We start from the raw sequence: 21,078 nt of genomic DNA on the forward strand, positions 1-21,078 counted from the left end.
AGAGAAATAGAAGAGGAGAGAATAGGAAGATAATAGAATAGAATAGAATAATAGAATAGAATAGAATAGAATAGAATAGAATAGAATTCTTTATTGGCCAAGTGTGATTGGACATACAAGGAATTTGTCTTTAGTGCATAAGCTCTCAGTGTACATAAGAGAAAAAAATAAATATATTTGTCAAGAATCAAAAGAAGAGAAAAGAAGAGGAGAGAATAGAAGATAATAGAATAGAATAGAATAATAGAATAGAATAGAATAGAATAGAATAGAATAGAATAGAATAGAATAGAATAGAATTCTTTATAGGCCAAGTGTGATTGGATGCACAAGGAATTTGTCTATGGTGCATAAGCTCTCTGTTCATAAAGAAAAAATAAATATATTTGTCAAGAAGAAGAAAAAGAAGAGAGAAATAGAAGAGGAGAGAATAGGAAGATAATAGAATAGAATAGAATAATAGAATAGAATAGAATAGAATAAATAGAATAGAATATTGGCCAAGTGTGATTGGACACACAAGGAATTTGTCTTTAGTGCATAAACTCTCAGTGTACATAAGAGAAAAAAATAAATATATTTGTCAAGAATCATAAGAAACAACACTTAAATAGTCAGAGAAATAAGCAATCAAGAAGATAATAGAATAGAATTCTTATAGGCACAAATCAAAACATACTAGGATGCACAAGGAATTTGTAAATTGTAAAGCATAAGCTCATCTGTTCATAAATGGGAAGAAGTAATTAATAGTCAAGAATGATAAGAAAATAGAGTACAGTAAATAAATTGAAGAGGAATATTTGTTTAGAATAGAATAAATCAGAAAGAATCTTGTGCCTAGTTGTGATTGGACACACAAGGGCTCTTAGCGTCTTTAGGGTGCAGTTAAACTCTGTCCAGGTGTACATAAGAGAAAAATAAATTTTCATCAGCCCTCTTTTGAATGCAGGATACAGGTCCTCCATGGAAGGCAGGTTGGTAGTAATTTCTTTTTCTGCAGTCCTAATTACTCTCCAAAGTCTCTGTCTTGTTGGGTTGCAGAACCAAACCAGACAGTTATTTAAAGTGCAGATGACAGACTCAATAACTCCTCTGTAGAACTGGATCAGCAGCTCCTTGGGCAACCGTTCTTACAACTGGAAGGATGAGAAGAATAATAGTAGTACAGTCTTCGTAAATAAATTGACAGTGTTGAGGGAATTATTTGTTTAGCAGAGTGATAGCATTCAGGAAAAACTCTCCTTGTGTCTAGTTGTTCTGGTGTGCAGGGCTCTATAGCGTCCTTTTGAGGGTAGGAGTTGAAACAGTTTCTGTCCGGGATGTGAGGGGTATGTAGATATTTTCACAGCCCTCTTTTTGACTCGGGCAGGATACAGGTCCTCCATGGAAGGCAGGTGGGTAGTAATTTCTTTTAGAATAAACTGGGAAAACGAATTTGGTTGCCTTTTGCTTCTCCCTGGACATGACTTGAGTTTATTTTAGTCACCTTCAAAGCAACCAAACACTTAGGAAGTCCTCAATATATGACCAGAATTGCCAGTGTTGGTTGTTAAATGAGTTTTAGATTGTTTCTTGCTACAGCTCTTCAGCCCAATCACTGCAGAGCTGTCTGTTGAATTCTGGGAATTGAAGTCCACCCCTCTTCAGTTGCTGAAGCTGAGAAACACTGACGTGCCTTGTCATTAATTGTGAAATCACGGATAAGTTGTGCAAACGCAGCATTGTAAGGAAAAATAGTCTGCTGTCTCAGCACATAAAATCCGAGGAGGGAAAAGGAATGAAAATAAACTCGAGTCATGTCCAGGGACAAGCAAAAGGCGACCCAATTTCCACTTTTCCCAGTTTATTATATATATATATATATATTTTCAAAATTAGAATTTAACAAAACCAACACACACACACACACACAAGGTGAAATGGTGTAGGGATCTCCTGCTTGTGGGGGTGGGGGTGGGGGTTTGGACTAGATGACCTACAAGGTCCCTTCCAACTCTATTCATCTGTAAAGGTGTCAAAATGTCCTCCGGTGGAATTCCTGCTGGATGTGAGAACTTTTAAAGAGCCAAATCCTGCTGGGATTGCCAAATTTGGAGACCTCTGCTATATAAAGGATCCATGGCGTTGGATAAGGGCCGTTGCTGGGCAGGGCTGGATTCGAAAACCTTTTCATGGCAATCGACCTTCCCTCCCCACCCACTCTTTCCCCGGACCTCTGAATCAAAAATCACCCTGTGTTGCCCCATCCACACCACCGGAGTAGCTAGCTGGATCGGGGCAAGTAACTTTTGACCTACGAAGATCTCCCTCCTCCACCCCCCCACCACCACATCATCCCTAGACCCGGGCTGGTTTCCCCCAGGTTGCAGCCCCATCCAGCCGCGGCACAGGGGTGAGACGAGGCTCGGCTGGCGGACCTCGCGGGATCCCTTGCAGGGCGCCTTCCCCAAGCCTTTGTGCCAGCCCGACACGTGTCTCTTAAAAGGGGGAATGGGCGCTTCTGATGGGGGCCGGCCTTCTTCTTCTTCCTCCTCCCCCTCTCCCCGCCCCTTCTTCCCCACCAGCCCCCTCCCCAGCCATCTCTGCCGCCGGCCGCCTCGTGGCTGCGCTGCGCTTGGACCAGTTCCTGCCTTGGACCAGCGGATCCCCATCCATTCGCGATCCTCGCTTCTTCTCCTTCCTCCTCCTTCACAGCATCCCCTCCCCTGCTTTCCCCGGCCGGCTGGCCCACCTCTTAAAGGGGAGGGGTCCCCCGATCGCCCCCTTCCAAGCGGGCGCCGCAGTGGAGCAAGCTGGGCAGGTGGGTCGCGCACAACCAGCTAGGTAAAATGCGTGGCTGGGGGAGGGGGGACGAGAAGGTCGCTGAGCATCCTTGCCCCGCCAGGGTGGGTTGCTGGAATTGAGGGTGGGGGCATCGCTTCCCTCCCTCCCTCCCCCAGGGAGAGTGGGGGGGTGTTTCTGCCTCTTTTAGGGCAAGGGGTTCCTGGGAAGGAGGGCTGGCTGTGGAAGCCTTGCGGAGGGGGTCTCGGAAGGTGGGGGTCTCAATCTGGATCCAATTAAAGGGGTGCCTGGTCTTGCGGGGGTGGTGGTGGAGGGAAACTGGGAGGGAGGAGGGGAGGAGAAAGGAGCTTGGCCCCGCTCCTCCCCACCAGCCTCTTGCGGATCCCCCCGTCCCCGAATCTGGGGCTCTCCCACCCACCCAGGGTGGATTTCTTAAAGCTCGCCTTGATCCCTGCAGCGGATCTTGCAGGCCTGCGGAGGAGGAGGAGGAGAAGCGGATCGGATCGGGAGAAAAATGGGGTGTGTGTGGGGGGAGATCGAGGCTGAAGCTGCACAAACCGGTAACTTTAAACTCGAACCCCCTTTCTCGCCCCACCCTCCCCCACAAGGGAGGGCAGGGGACCGCTGGAGGAAAACTGGCAGCCCGTCTTCTGGCCACTTGGGGGCTTCCTTCCCAGGGCTGCTGGACCCCTCCCCGAGGCCCATCATCCACAGCCGGGCAGGTGGTGGGAGAGAGAGGGGATTAACCTTTGCAGATGTGGGGGAGGGAGAGTTGGCCTCTGGGGGTCCCTTGAGGAGAGAGAGAGAGAGAGTCAGAGACCCCTCGGAGAAGCTGGGAAGGGGCTCCTGGACCTCTGAACCCCCCAATTTGTTTGCAGGGAAAGTCCAATTGTGTATGTGTACAGGTGTGTGTGTGTGTGTGTGTGTGTGTACACATATGTAGAGTGTTTCTGCGAGAATCCGGCCAGTTCCCCCTACACGGGTAGTCCTCGACTTTATGACCAGAATTGGAGTTCGACATTCCTGCTGTTAAGCGAGACGTTGGTTCAGTGAGTTTTCGGCCCCGGTTTCACCCCCTTTCCTTGCCACCGTTGTTAAGTGAATCGCAGCAGATAAGTTAATGACACGGTTGTTAAGTGAATTTGCCTTCCCCGCTTGGCTTTGGTCAGGAGGTCGCAAAATGAGGATGCTGCAGCCATCATAAATATGAGCCAGTTGCCAAACATCCGAATTTTGGATCACGCGACCCTGTGGGGGGATGCTGCGACGGTCGTAAGTGTGAAAAACGGATTATACGTGCCTTTCCCCCCCCCCCCAGTGCTGTTGTAACTTGGAATGGTCATTAAATGAATGGTCGTATGTCGAGGACTGCCTGTGTTTCCATTTTAGGAGGAAAAGAACCCCAAAAGGGAAGGATTGGCTGATTGTCGTCCACCTTGTGAGTCTGTTTTGTGCGTCCTTCCTTCCTTCCTTCCCAGCCCAGATGACCCGATTGCTGTTCATTATTTTCCTCTAAAAAAACCCGGGGAGAAAAAAAAAACCTCTGCAGATGCTCAGAGACCAGGGCAGGCTTCAAACCAGCGAGATGGAACGTTGTGCCGGAGCCTGGCTTTGGTTTCCGGGGTCCCTTAACCTCAGATCATGAGATCACCAAGGTCACCTCTCCGGGTGTGTGTTGTTTGAAGGGACACAACAGCTGAGTGTGATTTGTGCCGGCCAGGTGTGAGGGTGTAAAAATTCTTGGCAACAGGGTTTGAGAAAGAGACACCCAGTTACTGAGCGGAGCCAGTGAGTTATATTTAAAAAGTTGTGCAAGGAATTACACGAAGGTGCAATTGAGATTGTGTGTGTGTGTGTGTGTGTGTGTGTGTGTGTGTGTGTGTGTTGGGTTTCTCCGAAGTGCTAAACTGCTCTTTCCTGAATTGTGGGGAGTTGTGTTTCCTTCCCCTTGGCCTTCTCCGGCTTTTGAGGTTTCTTTTGTGTCCTTGAGGACTAGAATGTCGTCTAGTCCTTCAAAAGCCTTTAATCTTTCAACAGCAGGCGGGCCAGTTCAGGGAGGCAGGAAAGCAACTCAGAGGGTGGCTTGTAGAAGAGGAAGAGGGGAGAGAAGGGGACCGGGCCCATACAAGGTTTTGGGGGTGGGTGGGTGGGAAGTGGAGGGAGGTTCCCCCCTTTGGTCCTTTTTACTGGTTCCAACTCTCCTTCCTGGGGGCTGAGCCAAAACATCCTGCAGAATCGGTTTTCTGAATTAAATCTCAGAGAGCAGAGAGAGATATGGGGGAGAGGGGGATTCTGGAAGACCCGCCTTTCTATTTCCCTTTCCTTTCTCCCCCCTCTCACTTTCCTTTCCCTCCTTCTCCTTCTTCCCCTTCTTTTCTCCCTCCCTCCCTTCCCCCTCCCTTCCTCCTTCTGTCCTTCCTTCCATTTCTTTCTTTCTTCCTTCCTCTTCCTTCCTTCCTTCTCGTGCTTTCTTCCTTTCTCTCTTTTTTCTTTCTTTTTTCTTTCTTTCTTCATCCTCCTCACTCCATCTTCCTTCTGTCCGTGCCTCCCTCCCTCCCTCCCTTCCCTGCCTTGCCCCCCTCCTTCTTTCTTTCTTTCTTTTCTTTCTTTCTTTCTTTCTTTCTTTCTTTCTTTCTTTCTTTCTTTCTTTCTTTCTTTCTTTCTTTCTTTCTTCATCCTCCCTCCCTCCATCTTCTTTCTGTCCTTGCCTTGCCCCTCCCTCCCTCCCTCCCTTCCCTGCCTTGCCCCTTCCTTCCTTCCTTCCTTCCTTCCTTCCTTCCTTCCTTCCTTCCTTCCTTCCTTCCTTTGCTTGCCTTCTTTCTTTCTTTCTTTCTTTCTTTCTTTCTTTCTTTCTTTCTTTCTTTCTTTCTTTCTTTCTTTCTTTCTTTCTTTCTTTCTTTCTTCATCCTCCCTCCCTCCATCTTCCTTCTGTCCTTGCCTTGCCCCTCCCTCCCTCCCTCCCTTCCCTGCCTTGCCCTTCCTTCCTTCCTTCCTTCCTTCCTTCCTTCCTTCCTTCCTTCCTTCCTTCCTTCCTTCCTTCCTTCCTTCCTTCCCTTGCCCCTTTCTTTCTTTCTTTCTTTCTTTCTTTCTTTCTTTCTTTCTTTCTTTCTTTCTTTCTTTCTTTCCTTCCTTCCTTCCTTCCTTCCTTCCTTCCTTCCTTCCTTCCTTCCTTCCTTCCTTCCTTCCTTCCTTCCTTCCTTTCCTCCCTCCCTCCCTCCCTTACCTTGCCTCTTCCTTCCTTCCTCACTCCCTTCCTCCCTTCTATTTTAGAAGATCCAGTGTGTTCTCCATCAGAAAACTCATTATATCGGACTACCAAAAGGAGAGCCAGTTGGGGAGGGGGCGGCTTCTCTCCCCCTCCCCTCCAGATCCATTGGATCACTTGCAGCTTTTCTACAGCCAGGAAAAATCCCTGGGCCGCCCCTTGAAGGGGATGCAGCAGGGAAGAGAAATCCTGCTTAGCAAACGGCCAGGATGTCCTGCGTTACTAACCTCTCTTTTTCTCTCTTGCCTCCCCCTTCGCGGCATAATCTCTGGCAGAAAAGGCGGCTTCCATCGTCCAAGCCTCTTTGCCAGGCATGGATTAATATTCCCCGCGGATGGATTAATATTTCTGGCGGGTGGGGCGATTCTTTTAGACAAGCCCGGAAAAAAAACCGCTTCTTGCTTGCAGCTGGATTCGTCTTTTTCAAAAACAAAAAGGGGAAAAATGGGTTTGGGGTGAAAAAGCAGAAGGTCAGGCACCTCTGGGCAGGTGTGACATTTTGACAAATCCCCAAACAAACCCAAGATGACCGGATCCCTACATGGGCCAAAGTTAAATGCAACTTCCTTCCTTCCTTCCTTCCTTCCTTCCTTCCTTCCTTCCTTCCTTCCTTTTTTTCCTCTCTCCTCTCCCTCCCTCCCTTTCTTTCTTTCATTCCCCTTCCTTCCTCCTTCCTTCCTTTTGACTCTCTCTCCTTCTTTCCTTCCTTCCCCCTCCCTCTCTTTCTTTCATTCTCCTTCTTTCCTGCCTTTCTTTTTTTCTCTCTCTCCTTCCTTCCTTCCTCCTTTCTTTCTTTTTTCTCTCCTTCCTTCCTTCCTTCCTTTCCTTCCTTCCTCCTTCCTTCCTTCCTTTTCTCTCTCCTCTCCTTCCTCTCTTTCCTTCACTCTCCTTCCTTCCTTCCTATATTTCTTTCTTTCTCTCTTTCCTTCCTTCCTTTTCTTCCTATCTCCTTCCTTCCTTCTTTCCTTCCCTTCCCTTCCCGCTTTCTCTAAACCGCCCTCTCTTCCATCCTTCCTCCCTTGTCTTCCCTTCTCCCTTTCTCTTCCCTTCCCCTTCCCTCCCTGTCTCTCTCTCTCTCTCCCCCTTCCAACCCATCTCACAGGGCTGTTGTAGGGAAAATAGGAGGAGAAAGGTATGTTCGCCTTCAGTTATGAGATCTGCTGAGACCAATGGGTGTTGAAGTCCCCCAAAATCTTGGCAGTCCCAAACTGAAGGAAAGTTGTTGTTTTTAGACATCTTTTCTCCTTTTCCTGCTTTCTGGAGGTGTGCAGTGGTCCTGCTCGTTGGGGACAATGGGAATTGTAGCACTACACACCTGGTTGCGCTGCTCGGTGCACTTTACCTGTGTGAGAAGCGACACACTTCGCTGCTCTTGAGCTGAATTGCCATTGTGAAACGAGGTCACCTGAAGCTTTTCCAGTTTAATCATCGAGTGTAACTGGAGCCGCAATAACCGGGCCCAGTGGCTGGCAGGCAATTGATACCCCTTAGGATTAGGCAAGGAGCCAGTCCTCATTGATTTCACCTGAAAGGGCTAAAGTGCAGACGCCAGCTGACCTGTCGGGACAGCTGGAAGTTGGCTTGTTACCTCTGACGAGGCTTCACTGTGACCATTTCTTTTTAACTCTTGGGAAAATAGGTGTTTTAATCCTAACCTCAACCCTGTGAGGTAGACCTGCTATTCTTGGTTTTTAACCTCCTCCTAGGATTAGAATAGGCAGAATACTAAGAAACGGAATAACAGAGTTAGAAGGGACCTTGGAGGTCGTCTAGTCCAACCTCCCGTCTGAGCAGGAGACCCTGGAAAACAGAAAAACAGAGTTGGAAGGGACCTTGTAGGTCATCTAGTCCAACCCCCCACCCAAGTAGGAGACCCTACCCCATTTCTGACAGATGGCAGTCCAATCTCTTCTTGAAAGCTTCCAGGGATGAAGCTCCCACAACCTCCGAAGGCATCTTCTGTTCCATGGGTTGATTGCTCTTACAGTCAGAAAACTCCTCCTTATTTCCAGGTTGAATCTCTCCTTGTTCAGTTTCCATCCATTATTCCTTGTCTGGCCTTCGGGTGCCTTGGATAATAGATTGACCCCTTCCTCCTCCTCTCTCTGGCAGCCCCTCAAATATTGGAAGACCCCTATCCTGTCTCCCCTGGTCCTTCTCTTCCCTAGACTAGCCAGGCCCAGTTCCTGCAACCGTTCTTCATATGCCTTAGTCTTCTGTCCCCTAATCATCCTGGTTGCTCTTCTCTGCACTTTTTCTAGAGTCTCAACATCTTTTTTATAGTGTGGTGACCAAAACTGGATGCAGTACTCTAGGTGTGGCCTTACTAAGGCTTTATAGAGTGGTATTAGTACCTCCCTTGATCTCGATTGTATCCCTCTGTTAATGCAGTTTAGTATTAAGTGAAATGTTTGTTAAGGGAGTTTTGCCCCGTTTTTCCACCTTTCTTACTACTGTTGTTATGTGAATCACCGCAGTTAATAGTAATCCGGTTGTTAAGTGAATCTGGCTTCCCCATTGATTTTCCTTGTCAGAAGGTCGCAAAAAGGGATCGTGTGACATTGCAACCGTCATAAATACGAGTCCATTGCCAGGCGTTTGAATTTGGATCACGTGACTATAAGGATGCTCATAAGACGGATGTAAGTGTGAAAACTGGTCCAAAGTCACTTTTTTTCCAGTGCTGTTGTGTCTTTGAATAGTCACTAGATGAACTGTTGTAAGTTGAGGACTACCTGTGTATATATTTTGATGTAAAACGAATAGGTGGGATCCAGAGAGACACACTGGGGGTGTGATGACCCAGGGCGTGGCACAACAATAACAAAGTCACAAAATTAGATAAATTCCCTTTAATATCTCCAACTTGGTCCAGTTATCCTCGGCTGGAGATCAAACTCTTTCAAAAACAGTCTACAAAGGGGAAAAATGCAGTCCAAACCCAGAGTACAGATAAAGTAGAAATAAAAAAACTAACACAAAGCACACTGAAGTAAATTAACACGACAGGCCAGGATGATAAATTGCAGACTTTCAAAGGATAATGCAGCACCTACAGTTGGGAGGACGCCAAAACCCAGATAAGCCTCGACAAAGATAATGCACGCTTTGCTTCCAGCAAGGGAGCTGTGTGCAAACGTCCTTCTTATATCCTGTTCTCCCAGCTGCAACTAATGAAGGGGATCAGGGCCCTTTTCTCTCCCGTAAGCCACATTGCTCCCTTCTCCGTTCCTCCCTGCATGCTTTAGGATGAAGAGGGGTTGGCCCTGGGTCTTCCTCTGAATGCCCAGCCAGACTGTCCCCTTCCTCCCTTTCTTCCACAGCCAGCGGAGCCACACTCCCACTCCCAGTCAGTTGCTCAATCTCCCCCTCAGAATCAGACTCCAACAAGGGCAGGACAGGGGGATTGTTATGAAGGCAACGTGGGATTGGCACGCCAACTCACCTGTTTGGAAACGACACTGCTATGCCGATACAGACAGGCTTTGTGTAAAGATACGAGAGGTGAGAAATAAGAGCCGGAGTATTAAAAAGAATCCATTGAAAGCAAATTAGTTTTTCCCTCTCCTTAGTAGAAAAGGCGCATAAACCACCATCTGTGTGTCTTTCCCCCATTCCTGGGATCAGAAGCACATTTTTTAACGAAGAAATTTCCCCGTTTTACTGAATTACAACGGAGATGTTGAGATTCTAGTAAGAGTGCAGAGAAGAGCAACTAGGATGATGAGGGGACTGGATGCTAAAACATACGATGAACGGTTGCAGGAACTGGGCTTGGCTAGTCTAGGGAAGAGAAGGACCAGGGAAGACAGGAGAGCAGCCTTCGAATATTTGAGGGGCTGCCCCAGAGAGGAGGAGGGGGTCAAGCTATTTTCCAAAGCACCCAAAGGCCAGACAAGGAATAATGGATGGAAACTGATCAGGGAGAGGTTCAACCTGGAAATAAGGAGGAATTTTCCACCAATGGAACAGAAGTTGCCTTCGGAAATTGTAGAAACTCTGTTAATCTATAATCTGGTGACTGGCCCGAAATCATCCAGCCAACTTTTCTCGGAATAGGGGAAATAAGTGTCTTCTCCAGAAATTGTCCCTCTTTGCAAGACGGATCAAAGTTTTGAGAGGAAGGAATAGAATTAGATTAGAATAGAATAAAATAGAATAGAATAGAATAGAATAGAATAGAATTAGAAGAGAAGAGAATAGAATAAGGAATAGAATAGAATAAGGAATAGAATAGAATAAGGAACAGAATAGAATAGAATAAGGAATAGAATAGAATAGAATAAGGAATAGAATAGAATAAGGAATAGAATAGAATAGAATAGAATAGGATTCTTAGTTGGCCAAGTGTGATTGGACACACAATTTGTCTTGGTGCAAATGCTCTCAGTGTACATAAAAGAAAAGATACATTTGTCAAGAATCATAAGGTGCAACACTTAATGATAGTTATAGGTTACAATAAGGAATCAAATCATACTAGGAAACATTCCATATAAATAACAAGCATACAAGTGACAAAGTTACAGTCATACAGTCCCAAGTGGGAGAGGATGGGTGATAAGGAGTGATGAGAAGATTTAACAGTAACAGTAGTGCAGACTTCGTAATAGTTGAACAGGGTTGAGGGAATTATTTTTTCAGGAAGGAGTGATCCTTTTGGCCTTTCATATTTTGGGGGAATGGGAGCTGCAAACTCTCCGAAGAGCTTGAACCTTTGGTCTTTTTCGGAACAGCGTGTCGAACCAACAGGTTTTGCAGAATGCAGCTCCATGTTAAGCCAGGACATCGTGTAACATTGTGTTCCTTGAGTTTGTCAGTTGATCCTGTTAGCGATGTTAATTTCTAATACTGTATGTGAGGATATCGGGCATTGGAGCCTACCAAGGACACACTATGCCCCATATGGTGAGTTGAAAGTTGTTGTTTTTTCTCTTCTTTTATAAATTTAGACAGCCACCGGTCTAGATGCGTGATCCTGGGCATCTACCCATTGAAAAGAGAATTTTAAAAAAATCAAGTTTAAAGCAGACAGAGATAACACAAAATAACGTAGCAGCCAAGAATGATTATGATCGTTACTTATTATGTGAGTTAGAGGCAGAATTAAATTGCAATGCTCAGGAGCATCTTGAAACAGCTGCCTCTACCTTTCAAATTCCAGATGTGCATCCCTTACAGTGGTTTTGGCAAGTTCTGCTTCCCCAACTGAAGTGCTTCTGTCGGTTGAATTAAATAATGCGAAACCTGTTTCCCAGGGGAGGAATAAAAGCAAGTTTTGTTTTGCTGTAAGATTGTAAGAAAAAGACAGATCTCTACACCTGATCTCCTTTTGTGATTGAAGGAAAGTGACTTTTTTCCCCCAGGATGTTTCTGGTTTCATCTGTGTTTGGGGGTAGAGAGAGAGAAAGACTTAAAAAGCTAACCGAAAAAATTGACTGAAACGTTGACTGAAAAAAAATGTTGGATTTTCCTTCTGCAGAATAATAAGGGAGTCCATTTAAAGCCAAGAATTGCCGGCTTTTGATCTGAAGGCTCCTGATTTGTCAGAAAAAGGAAAACTACGGTTTTGTGGTTTCATTCTTTTACTTAAGAGAGAGCGAAAGACGTTCTCAAGGAGAGAAGCAACCTAGAACTAAGGAGGGCTGTCCTGGCGGTGAGAATAATTAACTAGTGGAACAGAAGTTGGGATTGCTCCATCAAGAGAGGTTTTTAAAAGATTGGACAGCCATCGGTCTGAAATGGTGTAGGATCTCCTGTTTGAGCAGAGGGTTGGACTAGAAGATCTCCGAGATCCCTTTCCAACTCTATTATTATGTTGAATTCCAATGGCCAAAGGACTGGTGTGTGTGTGTGTATGACTTGATAGCAGACTTTCTATATTCGAGGGGTTGCCACAGAGAACCTCTTCTCAACCTCTTCTGCAAAGCCCCAGAAGGCGGGATAAGAAACAACGGATGGAAACTAATCCAGGAGAGAAGCAACCAGTGAGAACTATTAAATCCATGGAATGGCTTCCCTTCAGAGGTTGTGGGTGCTCCATTACTGGAGGTTTTTAAGAAGAGATTGGACAGCCCCTTGTCTGGACTGGTATAGGCAGGGACTCCTGCTAGACTAGGGGGTTGGACTACAAGACCCCCAAGGGCCCTTCCAGCTCTCTTCTGTTATTCCATTATATCTTGTTGCAGTCTCTATAAGGCCTAACAGTAAATGCAGAGTTCTGTTTTGCATTTTGGAGCGAAGCTTCCTGGCTCAATCGTGGCCGAGGATGACTGCCGAGTGTTTTTGCTTCCCGGCAGGTTCTGCGTTGACATGTCAGGCCTGGTCCATCTGCTGCGGAACCTGAGAACATCCGACTACCTTCGCCTGCCCTGTAGATTTCCATGAGGGCAGGACTCGTGCTCGCCGCGCGCTTGGATCGAGGCCCCCAGTATGGCCTGCCCTTGCCTGAACTTTCCCAGCGGCCTCAAGGGGATGTCTCGGAAGAAGACCCTCCTTCTCTTCCTGCTGGCCTTCAGCACCGGCACTCTGGTCCTGCGCCAGAGCGCCCACTTCAGCTGGTAAGTTTCCGAGGAGGGGTCTCCAGCGAGGCTGGAATAAGGGGGCGATGGGCCCAGGCCAGGGGCTTGTCAAAAAGGAGGAAAGTTGCAGGTTGAAGGAGCTAGCATCCCTGAAAGAGGATACGGCCAACCGGTAAGCGTGGCTGGGTGGAAGTTGACCCCTTGTTTAGGAAGAAGCAGCAGGAGGAAGTGATAAGAGACATTCTCATTAAGATTAGATGAACAGAGTTGGAAGGGACCTTGTAGGTCATCTAGTCCAATCCCTGGCCCAAGCAGGAGACCCTACTACACCCCAGATGAGGGCTCTGCATCAGAGGCAGGGATGGGGCCAGGGCTTGCTGGCAGTCATCGGCTGCCTTCAGGCTCGGACAGAAGTGAGGCAGTGGAGTTTCTGGAGCCGGTTCCCAGCGTGTGCATGCACAGAGCTGCCAAAAGGAAAGAACAATTACGAACTCAGGGTCGACGTGGGAGTAAGGCCACAGGTGGGCGGTGAATGGCCCCTCCCACAGGGATTAAAAGAGGAGCAAAAGGGGAGGGGGCCTTTTGCAGGAAACAGTTCATTCCATCATTGTGAAGATCTGTCTGTGCATCCTCGAGACTCTATGCTAAGCCCTTCCTTGTCAGCACTGTGTTTGGAAATATTTACTGGGCAGCTTTCCAAGATAGATAAGGACTGAGCTAATAATTATACCTTTACAAGACTGTTTGCCAGGCCTTTGGCTGAATGTGAAGGTAAGAAATTCACATTTGTTTAATTGGTCAGGACAAAGAGTGTTTTTGGGGGAAGCCTAGGTCAGAATAAATGGGGCCGGATAGTTTGTGGTTCGACACTAGCTAGGCAGAATTGTGGTGCCAGAGAAAAGAGGTAGGGTGTGGCAGTGAGTACCCCTGGACACCTTGTTTCTCCTTCTGGTAGGTTCCCAAAGTCTCCCCCCTTCAGCTGCGCGCCCTGGGTCTCCCTGCCCCCGAAGCACACCGCCGTGGCCTTCCTGAAGACCCACAAAACAGCCAGCACCACGGTGCAGAACCTGCTCTTCCGCTTCGCCGAGCGCCACAACGTGACGGTGGCCCTGCCCCACCACGCCTGCGACCACCAGTTTTGCTACCCTCACAACTTCTCGGCCCGCTTTGTCCACCCATACACCCTCCCGCCCCGTCTCATCGCCAGCCACCTGCGCTTCAACCGCGAGGAGCTGCGCCACCTCATGCCCAACGACACCGTCTACATCACCATCCTGCGTGAGCCGGTGGCCATGTTTGAATCCCTGTTCAGCTACTACAATCAGTACTGCCCAGCGTTCCGGCGAGTACCCAATGGATCCATGGAGACCTTCCTGGACAACCCATCCCAGTACTATCGGTCCCATGAGAAGTATGCCATGTATGCGCACAACACCTTGGTGTACGACCTGGGGGGAGACCCTGAGCACAGCCCCGAGGACTCTGCTTACCTCCCCAAGTTTATCCGTCAAATAGAAGGGATTTTTTCCCTGGTGATGTTGGCCGAGTATTTTGATGAATCCTTGGTCCTTCTCCGCCATCTTCTGGCCTGGGACCTGGAGGACATTCTCTACGTCAAGTTGAACATGCGCAGCTTGGAGTCCAAGCTCAACATCACCTCGGCCCGCGTAGCTGCCCAGATCCGCGCCTGGAATGCCCTGGACGCCGGACTCTATGACCACTTCAACGCCACCTTCTGGAGGAAGCTGAGCAAGATGGACCACGGTTGCCTCCAGAAAGAGGTCCGGGCCCTTCACCAGGCCTGCGAGCGCCTGGCACGCCACTGCTTTCGCGGCCAGCCCCAGCTGCGCCCGGCCATGCAGATTAAGAACAAGGACCTCCGGCCGTGGCAGCCCAGTGCCAAGGTGGACATCGTGGGCTACGACCTGCCGGGATCGGGGCCCCACTCGGACGAGCAGTGTCTCAAACTGGTCATGCCTGAGGTGCAGTATTCCCGCTACCTGCTACGGAAGCAGAGCCTCAAAAACCGCCGCTGGGCCGTCCCCCATCGGCCCCTCTCGCCCCGAGGACTCCTACCGCCACCTCCGCACCCGGCCGTCAAAGCTTCTTGAGCAGGAGGATGGGCGGTGGGCGGTGGGGCCTTCAGGAGGCCACTGGGTTAAAAAGCTGTGCAGGGCGGACGGCTGTTGGAGTTCTCTTGTCAATCAAGCTGTGATTATTTCTTTTTTGTTCTTTTTTCTTTTTTCCCTTCTGGGTCTCTAGGAGTTGTTTTTTTTGACCCAGTTTTATCCACTTAAGAACTCAGGACTGAAGCATCTAGGCGAGCGGGACTCTCCTTTTAGATGCCCCAAAGGAGCTGGATATAAATCGTGGCCCATTTTCAGCAGCCAGGACTTGGAAACGATGAATGGGTTCTGCGGATTGGCTTGCTTCTTTTCTTCCTTCCTGCTTGCCTTCTTCTTTTTTCTCCTCCCTTCCTCCCCTCCCTTTCTTCCTTTTCTCCTTCCTTCCCTTCTTTTCCTCCTTCCCTTCCTTTCCTCCCTTTCTTCCCTTTTTCATTTTCATTTCTTTCCCTTCCCTCCCTCTTCCTTCCCTTCCCTTCCTTTCTTTCTTTTCCCCCTTTTCCCTCCTTTTTTCCTCTTCCTCTCTTCTCCTTTCCTTCCTCTTGTTGTCCTCTTTTTCTACTTCCTCCCTCCCTCCCTTCCTTTTTCTCCTTTCCTTTTCTCCTTCCTTCCTTCCCTTCCTTCCTCCCTTCCCTTTCTTCCCTTTATTTTCATTTCTTTCCCTTCCCTCCCTCTTCCTTCCCTTCCTTTCTTTTACTCCTTTTTTCCTCTTCCTCTCTTCTCCTTTCCTTCCTCTTGTTGTCCTCTTTTTCTACTTCCTCCCTCCCTTCCTTTTTCTCCTTCTTTCCTTCCTTCCTTCCCTCTCTCCTTTTTCCTTTTCTCCTTCCTTCCTTTCCTTTCCTTCTCTTCTCTTCCTTTCCTCCCTTCCCTTCCCCTTTTCTTCCCTTTTTCATTTTCATTTCTTTCCCTCCCTCTTCCTTCCCTTCCCTTCCTTTCCTTTCTTTTTCTCCTTTTTTTCCCTTTTCCTCTCCTCTCCTTTCCTTCCTCTTGTTTCTTTCCATGAACCAGAACAAATTTGGGGCGGTTTCCTGTCGGGGAATATTCGGAGCTGGTCTTCCCAACCTCCGCTTCTTCCAGCCTTCCCATATTTTTTCAGTGCGCTGTTTTTGTCTTTCCTTCCTTTCCTACGAACGTCTGATTATTATTATTTTGGGGTGGGTGATAGATGAAGGAGAAATATCTTCCATTCTGCTGCTCTGGTGTTCTGCTTTCCCCTCTTTTAAAAGAAATTCGCTTCTGATTTTAGGTAACGATAATTAAACAGGTCACCCTCCTGTTCGGCCTCGCCATGTGGCAGGCACTGCTCTATTTATTTTATTTATAGATTTATTGCACATTTGTCCCACTTTCCTCCAAAGACCCGAGGTGTCTGCATAGACATACACCTTCCGCTTCATCCTCACAACAACCCTATGAGGTAGGCTGGACCAGAACCAAAGTTGCGCTGGGATTTGAATGTGCATTCTGCCCACTTTCTCCCTTCCTAGCTCAATGCTTTTAATCCTTTAAGTAGCACTAAACGGCTTTCCTAGTGAAAGGTGGGAGGAAAAAACCCCCACAACTCTTTAAAATGGGAAATGAAGGTTGTATAAATGAAGGTTGTAACGTGTGCCATGCCCATTTTGGTGTGTTTTTTAAACTGTTTTTAAAAAGGTGGAAGAAGGTTTTAAGCAGGATGTCCAAAAAGCACAATATTCCTCTATTCCAGTATAATTCAGCCTGTCCTTTATAGAAGAACAATGGATTGTTAATGGTTGAAATGGTCTGTTTGGAAGAATCTTTATTTTTTTATTTTTTGCCTATATTTATAACAGTTCTATAACGAACTATAGTTATAACAATTTGTTTAGTGACCAAAGTTACGACGGCACTGAAAAAAAAGGGACTTTTTCACAGTTACGACTTTTCCAATAATCACGTGGTCCAAATTCAGACGCTCGACAACTGCTTCGTATTTATGATGGTTGGAGCGTCCCCGCAGGTGGGGTGGGTTCCACGTGATTCCTTTTTGCGACCTTCTGACAAGCAAAGCCAATGGGGGAAACCAGGTTTCACTTAACAACCATGTGGCTAACTTATTCAACTGCAGTGATTCCACTTGACAGCTGAGGCAAGAAAGGTATTAAAACGGGGGTAAAAATCACTTGACAACCATCTCATTTAGCAACCAAAATGTTGGGTCCAATTGTGGTCCTAAGTCGAGGACGGGACTGTATTTTTTTTTTTTTTTTTGCATTACAGCAGTTCTCAAAGTGTGGTCTGGGAGCCCCTGAGACTCTTTTAGGGGCTCCATGAAATCAAATATTTTTAAATTTCTCAGTTTTACATTTCCGATCGAGGGATATGTTCTTAACTACTTATAGATATAACCAGCACGGTCATTTTTACGAATGCAAAGGGATCCAGAGAAACACTGCTAAATTATATACAGGTAGTCCATGACTTAACAATTGTTCGTTTAGCGACAGTTCAAAGTTACAACCGGACAGAAAAGAAGCGACTTGCAAACGGTTCTCACGCTTACGATCGTTGCAACATCCCCATGTGGTTAAAATTCAGGTGCTTGGCTGGCTTTTGACAAGCATATTCAATGGGGGGAAGCAAGGTTCGCTTAATGACCGCATGGTTCACTTAACGGCAGTGATTCACTTAACAACATCAGAAAAGGGTCATAAAAATTGGATGCGGCTCTCTTAACTGCCTTGCTTAAGCAATGAAAATTCTGGGCCAACTGTGGCCATAGTCGAGGAGTACCTGTATGTGAGAACCATACTCTGACCCAAAGCTTCTACCTGGGCTCCTCTCCTGAATTCCTCACCTTCTGTCCTTCCGTTTGGGTTGACCCTGTCCCTTATTGTGATGACCCAAAGGGGCATGGCATAAAGGCAACACAGTTAAATAAGCAAGAAGAGTCCCCTTAATTATCTCCAACTTTGCCCCCACTGTCCAGATTACCTTCTGCTGGAGAAAAACTCTCTCAGTAACAGCCTTTAAATGGAGAAAATTCAGTCCAAAAACAAAGTACATACAAACTGTAACTAAAAATCCACACAAACCACGCTGCACTAATTAACTGGACAGGGCAGGAGAAAGAATTGCAGACTTGAAACCACAGCAAAACACACAGTTGGAAAGACGCCAGGAACACAGATAAGCCTCCACGATACCAGATAATTCACAATTTGCTTCCAACAAAAGTGCAACTTCCCTTTTTAAACACTGTGTTCCCAGCTGCAGCTAATGAAGGGAATCAGGGCCCTTTCCTCCCCCATGAGCCATGCAACTCACATTGCTCCCTTCTCCATTCCTCCCTGTGTGCCCTAGGATGAAGAGGGGCTGGGCCTGGGTCTTCCTCTGAACTCCCTCGTTCTACCTCTCCCCTGCTCTGCCCAGCTGGACTTTGCCCTCCCCCAGTTTCTTCCAACGGAGCCACACTCCCACTCCCTGTCAGCTGCTCAGCCTCCCTCTCTGAATCAGATACCGACCCGGGCATAATACTTATAATGTCTCTTCTGTCCTGCTAACTAATCTTCCAGGCCTCATAGGCAGAACTCTACTGTTACGGAGTCATGAATCAAATGGGCACAGTGAGACTTTTAAGTTTTAATGAGAAATACAAATCAGGCTGTAAGGAACAGATCGTTCAGAGGATCTTGGTCCAACAATGTTTAATTGCTGTCCTCTTTTTATCAAGGGCATTTTAGGTGACCTGTGATGAGAAATGCTAGAACAGAAAAAAGACAGTCTTGCAAATGATCTTGTTTGCTCGCCTCCCCCCCCGAGAAAAATAAATCCAGAGCTTGTTCTTCCTGGCCTCATCTGTGTTCAATTCCTCCAGCGTCTTTAGCGTGTAAAACCAGTTGGGTTGGCCCAGTTACAGAGGTGTAAGTCCGGGGAAGGAACAAACAGTTTTATAAGGCAATTCTGTAGATAGCAGGACCTACATCTGTCAGCCTAGGTGTTGGCTTGAAGAGAACAGATGCAAGCCAAAGGCTTGGGAAGAGAATTAGCCAGAGGTCCCCAACACGCCTGGGGAGAGAGATGATGATTTATTGTGATTGACGGGTTAGTCTTTGTGCAGGCTGCACTGAGTCTTTTTGGGGAGCGCAAACATGGCCTATGTTGCAAAGGTTGAAGGCTGCTCCAGCCATCACTGGCTGTAATAAATCATATTGGCTGCATTTCATGTAAATGAGGTTGCATTTAGTTGCTTCGTCTCCAGCCATTTTTCAGAGGGTGTTTTGGTACCCATGATCTGGGGGTGCCATATAAGCCAGTCAGCCCTTCAGAAGCACCAGGATGGCCATTTTTGGAAGCAGGAGGAGATGAAGTTAGCCGGAACTAATGCACTGTATGTCTTTGTCCAGTTCTAAAAAGTTGGACTTTTTGGTGCAGTTGCCAACCTCAGCCAACAGAGGGCAGTGCTTTACTTTGCTCTCTTCTCTTTTTCTAAGTTCAAAGCTTCTCAAACAGAACTGTGAAAAGTACTGACCTCTAGTGGATTAGGTTGGGAATCGCAGCTGAAAAGCCAACAAAGGAATACAGGTAGTCCTTGACGTACAACAGTTTGTTTAGTGACCGTTCACAGTTACAACGGCAGTGGAAGAAGCGACTTATAACCGATTTTTTAACAAAAACATGCAGGATCCCCATGATCACATGATCAAATTTCAGACACTATTCATAACCGTGGCTGTGTCCCAAAATCAAGTGATTTTCCCCTTTTGCGACCTTCTGACAAGCAAAGTCAATGGGGAAGCCAGATTCACTTAACAATCGGGTTACTAACTTATCAACTGCAGCAATTCACTTAACTGTGGCAAGAAAGGTCGTAAAATGGGGCAAAACTCACTTAACAAATGTCTCACAAAAATGTTGGGCTTAATTGTGGTCATAGGTTAAGAACTACTTTTACTGGACAAAATAGAGGAGAGCAATTGAAGCCTCCTGGTGGATGATCCAGTTACTGAGTAGCCTCTTATCGACTTTATTTCTAGTAGAATGAATGATGAGATGTGGCATGAATGCATTTTTACTTCCTGACTCCTTTAACAAGAGAAGCTGAGGATCAAAATAAATCTTATTAAATCATGCCGTTGGATCTTTTTCCCAAAAAGATTGATAGATTTCAGATTTGTTCCCTTCCTTTTTAAAAAGAACTTTAAAACTGTTTCTCCAATGATATGCTGCAGATGTGTTGCTGTTTCCAGGATTTCATGCCTAAGCATCCAATTCCATTGTTTTTCATTCAGGATCTGGCAATCATCTATTTATAAAACATTTGAAAATAAAAGTGATATTCTTGGGATTTTCTTGGCTAAATACCAATATACGCCAGAAGCAATGAGTCCTTTTCATTCAAAGACTGTTGAACAAGTAGTATTTTACACTAGGGTATTTGGTAGACCAGACTGTACATTTAATACATTTCCTTTTAGAATAGAATAAAATATTCTTGATTGGTCAAGTGTGATAGGACACACAAGGGATTTCTCTCCAGTGCATAAACTCTGTGTACATACAAACAACAGAGTAATAAATCATAAGATACAATCATAAATCATAAGATACAAGCATTAGGGTGATAAATCATGAGATACCAATAGTAGAAAGTAAAAGGAAAGATGAGAAGGATAATAGTAATACAGCCCTACTACATGGGTAAATATCTTTAGACATAAGATAGTGCAGTGGAAATTAGGTGTTTAGCAGAGTGATGGCAAGAGGGGAAAAATTGTCCCTGTGTCTAGTTTTTTATGTCCGCCATTAATCTGTCGATTCCATTAAGTGTCCAAGAACAGAATAGAACAGAACAGAATTCTTTATTGGCCAAGTGTGATTGAGCACACAAGGAATTTGTCTTGGTGCAAATACTCTCAGTATACATAAAAGAAAAGATACATTCGTCAAGAATTAAGAGTCATCAGGTATAACATTTAATAATACTAACAGGGTAAAAGGTAAATAGAATATAGTCATAGGGTACAATAAGCAATCAAATTGTACTAGGAAACAATATAAATAATAAGGATACAAGCAGCAAAGTTACAGTCATACAGTCACAAGTGGGAGGGGATGGGTGATAAGGAATGATGAGAAGATTAATAGTAATAGTAGTGCAGACTTTGTAAATAGTTGGACAGTGTTGACGATTTTTATCTTGCAAAGAAGCTCCAATTATCCACTGTGGACCTTAAGAATCTCTTATTTTGTCTTTCTCACTTACTGCTCCTCTTGATTAACACTTATAACCCTTGCAGTGTGGCTTTTTTTTTTTTTTTTCTTTGATTTGCCCATTGCATGGGATACTATTTTGAAGCTGATGGGCTGTAAGGAAGAAAATAAGAAAAAATAAAAAAAAAAATGGGTACATATAAGAAAAAAC

The 21,078-nt window shown here is 46.2% G+C and overlaps 1 protein-coding gene across 2 annotated transcripts; it reads left to right on the plus strand.

Moving 5' to 3' along the window:
- The first annotated feature begins 2,589 nt into the window (after positions 1-2,589).
- GAL3ST3 (galactose-3-O-sulfotransferase 3) lies at positions 2,590-18,498 on the plus strand. 2 transcript variants are annotated; one of them, XM_087943107.1, is made up of 3 exons: positions 2,590-2,803; positions 12,349-12,609; positions 13,526-18,498. In XM_087943107.1, exons 2-3 carry the CDS (start codon positions 12,482-12,484, stop codon positions 14,679-14,681), a joined length of 1,284 nt encoding a protein of 427 aa, XP_087799233.1. In that variant the 5' UTR covers positions 2,590-2,803; positions 12,349-12,481; the 3' UTR covers positions 14,682-18,498. The 2 variants fall into 2 exon arrangements, with proteins under 2 accessions (XP_087799233.1, XP_087799232.1); XM_087943106.1 differs by lacking the exon at positions 2,590-2,803 and adding an exon at positions 3,266-3,344.
- The last annotated feature ends 2,580 nt before the right edge of the window (positions 18,499-21,078 follow it).

The sequence above is a fragment of the Notechis scutatus genome, chromosome 14, assembly GCF_049901735.1.
Source record: "Notechis scutatus isolate UNSWTSFEM ecotype Mainland chromosome 14, rNotScu1.2, whole genome shotgun sequence".
Lineage (NCBI taxonomy): Eukaryota > Metazoa > Chordata > Lepidosauria > Squamata > Elapidae > Notechis > Notechis scutatus.

Bases quoted from the DNA above. Each gene is read 5' to 3' on its own strand.
- GAL3ST3 (XM_087943107.1), top strand. From the start codon at position 12,482: ATGGCCTGCCCTTGCCTGAACTTTCCCAGCGGCCTCAAGGGGATGTCT. The intron at 12,610-13,525 runs GTAAGTTTCCGA...TCCTTCTGGTAG, and splicing joins CAGAGCGCCCACTTCAGCTG to GTTCCCAAAGTCTCCCCCCT.